Source organism: Crinia signifera, chromosome 7, assembly GCF_055691185.1.
Source record: "Crinia signifera chromosome 7, ASM5569118v1, whole genome shotgun sequence".
Lineage (NCBI taxonomy): Eukaryota > Metazoa > Chordata > Amphibia > Anura > Myobatrachidae > Crinia > Crinia signifera.
In genome coordinates, this window is record NC_139223.1 from 192,630,507 (window position 1) to 192,641,930 (window position 11,424).

An 11,424-nucleotide genomic window follows, 5' to 3' on the forward strand; every position below is an offset into this window, starting at 1 on the left:
TAAATTTCCTAAAATTGGAGTTCTATTGAAGATGGGAGGATCTATTGAAGATAATAGATTGTATCCCATCTTGAGAATTGACTCACATCTGTGCAAATTTACCCCTAAGTATCCCCAAAATGTAACAATGCAGTCCCTACTTTTCCAGCAACAGCCACATCTAATGTCATATGGGCTACCTTCACATGATATTTTGGGTGAGGGATCTGACCTCGCCTGTGATTTCGGCACAGCAGGTGTTGCCATATAGGCAAGTGGCTTGCATAGAAATATAGATATTGTTTTATACCATCTTTAATGTAATGTGACTTTAACCATAGTATATATTATGTATGTGTGTGTATATATAAAAGTAGGAATAGCTTAATAATTAGGATATCAGAGTTTAATGTTTAGACATTGTAGTATAGCTTGTGTTTTACTAAATAATATGAATGACCACTTTGTAACATATCAAATGCAATTTAATTAATTTAGGAGACAAAATATATCTAAGGCATGCTAATTAGCAGATAGAGATATGTTGATTCCCCCAGTTCCATACATCCTTATTAACCAAGTATAAACAAAGTAATGTACTTCACACCCCAGGATGCAAATAACAGAACCAGGGCCGGTGCTAGGGGGTTCGGCGCCCTCCTGCAAACTATAAACTTGCACCCACCCAAACTTTACAAAGGGAGGGGTGTGGCCACACAATAATGCTCCCACTCCAATTTACACTACACAGTAGCACTATCTTATTCACGTGCCGTAACTAGCCATTTTGGTGCCATGTGTGAAAAAATAGGGACAGTGCGCGCCGGCGTGGTCACATAAAAGTACCAATAACACCATAATCCCCATAACACATTATGCTTCACACCTCAAAGCCCATAACACATTATAGTAACCACACACAGTAATGCACATTATTCGTAATGCCACACATCATGATGCCCCTTGCACAGTATGCAGAACACCATAATGCCCATTACACATTATGCCACACACTGTAATTCCCCTTACATAATATGCCATGCACTATAATGCCCATATGACATTGACACACATTATGCTACACATAATGCCCCGAGTACTCCTGCATATGCCCACATTTGTAGCGTTGCTTATTCATAACACCCACACCAGTTGCGAAAAGTAGTTGCTCTGCTTACAAGTAGTGCCCACATCAGTTGCCGACAGTAGTAGCACTGTGTAACCATATGCCCACACCAGTTGCCGACATTAGTAGCGCTGCCTCTACACGTGCCCACACCAGTTGCCGACATTAGTAGTGCTGCCTCTACACGTGCCCACACCAGTTGCCGACAGTAGTACCGCTGCCTACACACGTGCCCACACCAGTTGCTGACATTAGCAGCGCTGCCTATACACATGCCCACACCAGTTGCCGACATTAGTAGTGCTGCCTACACAAGTGCCCACATCAGTTACCGACATTAGTACACTCACACTTTACAATGGTGGAACTGGCAGCTCATCCTCTCCTGTTTCCTGGTGTCTTCAGTCAGCCTTGCTCCCTTGTAGCCACGCCCCCTCCGCCAGTAGCTCCGCCCCCTTTCGGACCCTGCCGATGACCAGCTGATAATGAGCAAGGAGGGATCGCTGTGCCTCCGGCGCTGCTGCCTGTGGTGAAGTGTGACAGGCGCAGCAGCAGCCGGCAGGCACGGAGGACAGCAGAGGATGCACAGCAGGGACGGCGCCTACCTGCTTTGCATCCTCTGCTGAGTGGGTAGCGCCGGCCCTGAACAGAACAATAAGACAAAAGGGTATTTAAGCATATACTAGTTAGCACAGACTGTATATGTTTAGCAAATGCAAACTAGCTATTGTCCAGTTATACTGCGGGACAGGATACAACCGTTTAAACTGGGGTACTTTAAAGGAACTCATTTGTGATATAAGAAAAGAGGTAGACTGACACAAGCAGGAGTTTGGGAATGTTGAGTTTGGAAGAGTAGGAGGCGTGCAACCCCTCCACCCAGGAGGACACCCAGCACCCACACAGCCAGGTGCCCCATGTCTGCCAGCAGTGCTCCTGGGGTGGTCTTAGTCCTACAAGTACCAACACTGTTTTTTGTAGTGGCCCAGCTTTCAATCTCCTCCAGGTGACCCTGTGGGCTACAGCACCCTGCGCCTCATTGACCAGCTGTCTGATGCGTGATAATATTCCGGGTGTCTTGTTCACCGGCGGGGAATGTCACAGCGTTTGCACGGAGCCGTTTTCCGCAAGTACCGCACAGATCAAGGTGAGCAGGAGGCAGGCTTATTGTTATCAGCTCCCGTCGGCCGCCATGTGTATTATGTGCAGGAGCAGCGTCCCCTCCTCCACTCACACTGCTGTCCGACTCGGAGGAAGAGAGGGAGGAGGCGGGTGCTGCTGTACACAGGCACACACATACCGCACTGTGATAACGTGCTGCTACCGAGCCCGGCTATAGCCTGTGTCAGCGCTACATGGCAGCACAAAGGTATTGCTGTACGGCGGCGTTGGCACCGCAGCAGTCAGTTGGACAGGTCAGAGGGGACCAGGAGCGCAGCACTACAGATCGGTAACACAGATCCGATCTGCGGTGTGGGGGGTGAGCCCTTTCATGGCGCAATGCGAGGTGACATCACCTGGAGCTTGAGCTCCACCGTAGCTACACTTTTGTGTGAAAGGGGGGGGACAGGAGGCAGTGCTCAAACTGAGCCTTGTTTAGGGGTGTGGCCATGCCCCCGCTGTGAAACGTGGGTGCAGGCATTGCACAGTGGGGGCGGGGCCACAATGATGTGATTCGCAGCATCAAGTCCCTGTGGACCCCCTGCCGAGGGGGGATTTGGGAGGCTGGCGGGATTGCAGGGGACTTGCACACCTTCCCAGGGGACCAGTAGGCTGACCTGATTTTGAGCCTCCCAGCAATTCCGGGTGGGTAGGTAAGTATGCTTTTCTTTCTCTCCAATTTTATCCCTGTTTTTCGGGAGCCTCTTGGCCATTCCGGGAGAGCACGCAAGTATGGCTAAAGTATTGATAGGCTACAGAAAAGAGTAATCTGTTTCAAACTACTGTGTCACTAATGAAATACCTGATTAAAAAAGATAAGTCTTGAGCCTGTACTTGAAGGTGTCTGGAGTTTACTGCTTAAGGAAGCGAGTTCCAAAGAATTGGAGCTGCTAAGATAAAGACTCAACCCCCAAATGAAGTATGAGAGGTTCAAGATAATAGGGCCCATACATCAAACAGCTATTGGGGTAATTCCCCATTCTGCTGATGCCCGGGTCAGGAGATCCTGAAAATCCAGAATGTTGTAATCCCAGATTTGCCAATTCATTCCCCAAAAGATTGGTATAAAGTTATCAATGAGTTGCGGTCCTACAGGGGCAAAACAATACCTCAAAAGTTAGTGTGGGGTTCATGTAGAGTCTCATGATCTGTTCTTTTGTGGAAAATACAGATTTGTCAACAGCTCAAACAGTACTCTAGCCTGCAGTGATCATGGTCATTCCTATGGACCTAGCCCCAGGATGAATAATGGATTGCTAAAACTGTGGCAGGGCATGCTGGGATGTGTAGTTCCACAACAGCTGGAGGGCCATGAGTTTGACACCACTGGCTTACACTACCGTTCAAAAGTTTGCGGTCACTTGTTTTTTAAAGAAAAGCACTTTTTTTTTTCAATGAAGTTAACATTGAATTAAATAGAAATACACTCTATACAATGACTATACTAGCTGCAAATGTCTGACTTTTAAAGGAATATCTATATAGGTGAATAGAGGCACATTTCTAGAAACCATCACTCCAGTGTTCTAATGGTTCATTGTGTTTGCTAATTGTGTTAGAACTTAGAAGACCAATGGATGATTAGAAAACCCTTGTGCAATTATCTTAGCATAGCTGAAAATGGGTTTGCTTGTTATTCCTTTAAGCTAGTTGAGTACCACATTTGTGGGTTGGATTATACTCTCAAAATGTCCAGAAAAGGAGAACTCTCGTGAAATTCAAAAGGCTATTCTTGTTCTTAGAAATGAAGGCTATTCCATGCGAGAAATTGCCAAGAAACTAAACCTTTGCTACAACAGTGTGTACTACTCCCTTCAGTGAACAGCACAAACAGGCTCTAACCAGAGCAGAAAGAGAAGTGGGAGGCCCCGGTGAACAACTGAGCAATAATACAAGTACATTAGTCGTTTGTTTGAGAAATAGATGCTTCACAGGTCCTCAACTGGCCGCTTCATTAAATGGTACCCACAAAATATCTATTCTCTGAAGGGAGTAGTACAGACTGTTGTAGGAAATGTTCAGTTTTTAGGGGTTTTAGGAAATATTTAATCTTAATAAAAAAGAATGATTCATGTGTAGGGCCATATATCCACATACTGTTGGGAATCCCTTTAGAAGTACATCCTGGTCCTTTTATATGTGATTTCAGTCTTTTACAACCAGTCATGAAGGCCGGAGCCTTGCTCCCCAACTTTCTGTAACATCTAACATTTATTATATATTATTAGATAACCCCGCCCTTCATGAGAAGAAGCTGAGCATCCTCAATCTACTGGCCTGCTGGAATGAGGATTCTGATTGTTTCAGCAACTCCAACATTAATAAGTATCGGAGCTGCAAAGAAATTAAGCAGGCTCACTATGGTGCCAAAGGTGAGTAATGTGCAGGGGCAGATTGAGAGGGAAAACCGGGGTATGATGAAGGGGGTGGGATACTTCCTCCTCAAAGGTACAATCACAGCCTTCCTTGAATCTTTTGCTTCAAATGTATCTGCAAACCGGGCCTGAATAACCAATAAATAGGGCGCCAGGACTGAGGGGGGTGGGGGGGTGGGGGTTGGGGGGGGGAAGGGGGGTGTTGCAGGTGACCGCTAAGGAATACAATTAATGCACTAATTTATTCCATGCTTGCCAGCTATCACCCGTCCTGATGTACTGTGATGGTTAAAGTTCTTAAGGTGACTGATGGAACCATTACTTTATGTACTTTGTGCTACAGCGCCAGCTGGGCAGCCTAAAGCCAAAGTCTCCTTCACACACCACAAGCTTTAGATCATACATGCCAGTTGTATAACCTTCATTACCTACACATGGGCAGTATGACTGGTGAGTCCCTGAGCGCCCATACACGTGTGTTTGGCAGCATTACAAGGGGAGCTACATGTGTATTAGCCTAGGGCACCTGGATCCTTTAGTCGGGCCCATCTATGTAGTTATGCTTATGCTGGTGCTAAAGGAGGGAACATTTGTGCAACGACTGAGACACCCACCTTCAGTGTCTACAGGTGCTGCAATCTTGCTTTGTGTGTCTTTACCATCAGTTACACCATTGAAACTTGCACCAACCCTATGCTAGATGCAGATCATCCCACAGCAAATGAGCGATTCATTGTCTCTGTTCCACCACATTCAGCAACTAAAGAGCGCCCATCATATTCTAATACACTTTTTTTGTGTGTGTATCCAAATCTGTAATTGTATTTTATATGTTTCTGTGCAGAAACACCACCTACTGTACAATAACATTTTTGGGTACTTGTTTCCTAGCACGGCGCCACCGACTTATCTTATGGCATCGGGTCTATCATATCGGGTCGCATCGCATGCGATGCGATCAGACCCGATTTTGGTACTTGTCTAGCATCACGGCGCCCATCGCATTGCAGACAATTTGGCATGCGATGCGATATTGCACGATGTTCACCAATGTTATACAATTAAAAAATTGTATGCCATTGTATATGGCATACAATGCAATGGGATGCGATTATAACTTCTATAAGCACCCTAATGGGTGCTTACAATGTTAAATCCACCCCCCCCACTATAACCGTGAACCCGAAGCGTGGGGAGCGACGCGTCCTCTGACCTTTTCATACCCCCACTATCCACGTCGGCGTGGAGTTTATCTTTTAAAGTGTGGCGAGCCACCGAGCCCGAAGCGTGGCGAGCGGACGTGTATACCTGTGAAGTTATGCGGGGCTCGCCACACTTTGTAAAGTCAACTCCACGCCAACGTGGATAGTGGGGGTATGAAAAGGTCGGAGGACGCGTACCGCCGGTCTCGCTGCGCTCGCCACGCTTCGAGTTCACGTCTATAGTGGGGGGTGGCGTGGGGGTGCATTTAACATTGTAAGCACCCATTAGGGTGCTTATACAATTTTTCATCGTATAAAATCGCATTGAATCGGGTGTATGGCATGCGACGCGATCAAAAAATAGTGCGATCAATATCGGGGGCGCCGTGATAATACACAAGTACCCCCTTTTTTTTTTTTTTTTTTTTTTGGGCAGTCACCCTGATGGGTGATTAGTATGTTAAATGCACCCCCAGACCTGATTTTTAATTGTACAGCCACCCTGATGGGTGATAATGCACCCCCATTGTTAATGCCACCCCCACTATCAACGCCATCCCGAAGCGTGGTGAGTAAACCAGTACTCATTTTTGGTTGGTTCTTGTGCAGATATCTTTGTGTTTTGCCCACAGATACACGTTTTTGCAGCTCATTTTTAATATTTGTGTATTATCTATAAAGATAGTTTATGTGCATTGGATAGATGAGTTAGTATATCTTTAAGAATCTAGCAGCACAGCAGAGAAACGTGATCAGGAACAGCCCCCCCCCCCCCCCCCATTACATTATTATATATGCACCTCCAGGCTGCTCCCCCTGTATATAATAACAGGACCCCACAGGCTGCTCCCCCTGAAAAGTTTTACCTGATCTCTGAGTCTTGACACCGGACACAGAGGCGGGAAGCAGTGTGGGGGGGGGGGTTTTCATTCCCCTGATAAGTGTAAAAAAATACTTCTATATTTATTTAAGTTAGGCTTAGACATCGCATTTATACAGGAGGCCCATTTGGTTCCCGCAGAAATCCTAAAATTAAATACTTTGGGATGGTCGGTCTTATCATCTGCCCCATATAATTCAAAGGCTAGAGGGGTGGTTACACTGATTAGAAGACACATCCCCGTCACGACCCACTCTCTTCAAACTGACCCCGAGGGACGTTTCTGTATAGTCGATATAACTATCCATAAGACCCGATATATCCTGGCGTATGCGTCAAATGCCAATAAAGTCAGTTTTTCATAACCATAGCCACTAAATGACTCGCTTACGCTCATCAAAATATAGTTTTGGCAGGTGACGTTAAACTTACGGCATCTACTATCCTAGACCGAAATGACACGACTTCCACTAGGCGTTCCAACCCAAAGTATGGTATTAAATACCTCCTTAACCAGCTACATTTAATAGACGTGTGGAGGGCATGCCACCCCATCGAGAGAGAATACACATGGCTCCCTCTCTAGAATTGATTACGTTCTTATGTCCTCTTCGTTGTTCCCTAAGGTCATGGAAACTGCACTGGAACCCATTACTTTGTCAGATCATGGGGTAAGTTGGGTGGCTTTGGCGACATTTGTATATAAAGGTCAGATTCGACAGTGGAGATTCCCATCCCAGCTGACAGACACTCAATCCTTTCGTAATATGCTGGAAGCGGCCTGGATGGACTATAAGCATAACAATCTCCAGACAGAGAATGAATCCCCACTTTTATTCTGGCAGGCGTCCAAACCAGTACTACGGGGTAATATTATCTCTTATACCTCAAAACATAAAAAAGACTCCCAGAGATTAAATCTTGAGGCCCAGGCTGGACTGACTGAGGCATATTAGGCATTCCAAAATTCCCCCACATTGGCCAATAAAGCTAAATATAATGAGCAAAAAAACCTTTTTGATGCTTTATTATCACAACTAGAATCTAAAATCATATTTTTTGTGACAGGCCAGATTTCACAAATCTGGGAATAGGTCTAGTCGACTGCTAACTAATTTGTTGCGTGGCCTCCAGAGGGCAGACGGCACAGTGATCCATATTGGGCCACAGATTACTGACACGCTCTGTAACTTCTACGAGGCACTCTACTCCCCACCCCTTAACAATGATCAGCAAAGGGAGACCTTCTGGGAGTCCCTCTCCCATCCCACACTAGACGCAGACTCCTCAAGTTCTCTGCTGACGCCCATAACTGAGGAGGAGGTCTTGGCCACGATAAAGTCACTTAAATTAGGCAAATCCCCCAGGCCCGGATGGCCTCTCAAATGAATAGTGTAAACTTCTTGCTCCCAAACTAACTAAACCCCTGTCTGCCCTCTAACTCAATACTACAAGGCACCTCTCCCCCGTTACATTTTAATTTGGCCATTCTTAAAATTATCCACAAACCTGGTAGAGACCCTCTCCTCCCTGGCTCCTACCGACCTATCTCCCTCTTAAATACAGATTACAAGATCTTCACTAAAATCCTGGCAGACAGACTTAAATTTAAACTTCCCTCCCTGGTTCACTCTGACCAAACGGGCTTCGTTTGGGACGCCATTCCGTCCTTAATGTATGTAAGGCCTTGACGGTTATGCAATGGGTGGAGTCTACTGGGAGTCCTGGGCCTTAAGCACTACTTTCACTAGATGCCGAGAAGGCTTTTGATCTGGTCACATGGGATCACCTATTTTACACTATTGAGAGGTTTGGGCTCCCGGTGGACTTCATCCGTACCATTAAACTACTATATCATCATCCCAAATCCTGATGAATAATTATTTGTCCAGCCCCAAATCACTGTTCAGAGGAACTAGACAGAGGTGCCCTTTGTCACCTCTGCTGTTCGCTCTAGCAGTAGAACCCCTGGTGATAACCTTGAGAGCCTCGCAGGTCTTTACTGGAATAGGAGTGAACACCTCCGAGGTCAAATTAAGCTTATTTGCAGACTATATACTTTTATTTATATCTAATCCTCACGTCTCGATCCCTGCCATACAACAGATTTTGCTGCACTTCTCACATTTTTCAGGTTTTCGGGTAAACTATGATAAATCCTGCCTACTGCCCCTGTCTGCCTCCTCTATATATTTCAATTCATCCTCTTTCACTTCGCAGTTTACTGTCTGTTCACACACACTTACATATCTGTGAGTCTTGATTCCTAAAAAACTAAATGACCTCTACAATGCAAATATTCCCCCTTCCTATACATCGATTGATAAGCTGTTGACTGGATGGATGGACTTGTCTTTGGTGGGCAGAGTGGCAGTGATTAAGGCTATAGCCTTCCCTAAATTATCCTACCTCTTGCAGATGTTGCCACTGCAGCTCCACAATATAGATTTACAAAGATTTAGGTCACTATTTCTTAAATTTACCTGGGCGGGGAAAAAGGCCCGTATACCATACAACTGACTAAAACTCAATAAGACTGATGGGGGATTTGGCATGCCTGACATACAAGCATTCTCTCAAGCAGCGCACTTTAGATATATCATAGACTGGTTTACAATCAGATCAGAATATACCTCCCCTCCCTTGAAAAACAGCTATTCCACCCATACTCCCAAGCTGCCCTCCTACATTCCCCACTTAAACTGATACCTGATTAGATATTTGTACTCGGATCTTATTGCAGCAGGGAAAGAATCTCAACATCAGAAACTCCAAACCAGGTGGATATCCCTGATCTCCCTGCGCCGGCTGGTCTTTTTAAAAAATTCCCATTTACCATGAGATACTTGCAGTTGGCTGCTTTACAGGAGACTCACATAAAATTCCTAAATAGGGCATACATAGCGCCAGTGCAGAGGGCACATTTTGTCCTCAGTGACACTGGATCTTGCTACATATGCCAAAAATCCAATGCCTCCTACTACCATAACTGGGAGTGCAGGAAAATCAGATTCTTTTGTGATAAGGTGATTACTTTTATAAATAGTACTTACGCCCTGAAACTCCAGAAGCACCCGGCTGCATGCCTATTTTTATATTTTCAAGTGTGGGACCTTGGTCCTAAGAAACCACAGACTTTACCAGTCTTGACCAATATCTTAACAATTAGCAAAAAGCTAATCCTTACACACTGGATACACAGAAGTTCCCCTTCCATCATGGAGTTAAGGAAAGCCATCTTGAGTACACTATTTTACAAACGACATGCCTTGAGGGCAGACCTAGAGAAAGGCGCTCCTCGCTTTTATAAAAAGTGGGAGTTGTACATTCTTAGTCTTGATCAACAGGACCAGGGACGAATACAAAAAAAGTATTTGAATCCACATCCTGGTTCCTTCTCCGACCAGATTTCAGCTTAACACTGTTTTATATACCGTCTAATGTGTGGAGTCTTGTTACCTACGCATGATGTAATTGACTGTTTCAGGTCAAAATTGCATTTGTATTGACACGGTACACAGAAGGAGATATATAAAATGTATTGAAGTAAGTGGTTCGGTTCTGTCCCCCCCCCCCCCCCCCTTTTTCTTGTTTTATGATTACAAGTGTTGGTACTTATGTAGTATCTGGGCGCCCGATTTTGTGATTGTATGCCTTAACTTAAGGCATACAATCAGATGCAATATCGCATACGACCATATCGCATGCGATGACCCGATTTTTTTTTTCCATAGGATTCAATGTTAAAATGGACTGAGTCCATTTTAACATGGAATTCAATGGGAAAAAGGGGTCCTTTTCATACCCCTACTATCCAAGTGGGCATGGAGTTGGATATAAACCTGTACCGAGCCTGAAGCGTAGCGAGCCCCGCGAGGGGACACAGAATACCGTCCCCTCGCGGGGCTCGCCACGCTTCGGGCTCGGTGGCTCGCTACGCTCGCCACAGGTTTATATCCAACTCCATGCCCACTTGGATAGTAGGGGTATGAAAAGGACCCCTTTTTCCCATTGAATTCCATGTTAAAATGGACTCTGTCCATTTTAACATTGAATCCTATGGAAAAATCGGGTCCATCGCATGCGATATGGTCGTATGCGATGGACCCGATTTCAAAATCGGGCGCCCAGATACTACCGCCCGATACTACATAAGTACCCAAGTGTTATAATGCTTTGTTGGAATGCTACAATAGTCCACGGAGAAGTGTCTAGATCTATATTTTTTTATTCAGAATGTTGACGTTGGGTCAGCTACCTTGCTTATTCATAATAACTAGGAAACAGTCTAAAAAGAGACACTGGAACATAGAACAGTTAAACTGACCTTTATTAGACTTTGAATGTAACAAACTGCTGACAACGGAATAATACATAGTTTGAAATGTCTCTTAATGATGCTTCTCCGTTCGATTTCATCAATAATTTTTCTCCTCACGTATTTTTTGAAATACCTGATTATATGTTAATACGTTCCTGACAATGTATTTTCTGCTCTGTATGTTATGATGTTTTCCACTGTAAAACACAATAAAATTATTTATTTAAAAAAGAAATAAAGAAAGGTATGCCAAGATACAACATTATGGTTGTAGTAGACTATTTTCTATATAAAAAATAGTGCCTGACTAGCAGTTTACTGTTAATCCAAATCTGTAATGCAACTCTATACGAACGAACACCACCAGTACACATAAACTG

The 11,424-nt window shown here is 44.7% G+C and overlaps 1 protein-coding gene across 4 annotated transcripts in view; it reads left to right on the top strand.

Annotated features, from left to right (window-relative positions):
• LOC146021000 (intelectin-1-like) overlaps positions 1 to 11,424 on the top strand; it is a 268,175-nt gene that overhangs the window by 64,168 nt on the left and 192,583 nt on the right. Inside the window, exon 3 of one of the 4 annotated variants that reach the window (XM_083154758.1) lies at positions 4,495 to 4,638. The exons of the other annotated variants lie outside the window; for them this stretch is intronic. Coding sequence (XP_083010884.1) covers positions 4,495 to 4,638 — 144 coding nt within the window. The remainder of the gene's footprint in view (positions 1 to 4,494; positions 4,639 to 11,424) is intronic. 4 annotated transcript variants of the gene reach the window in all.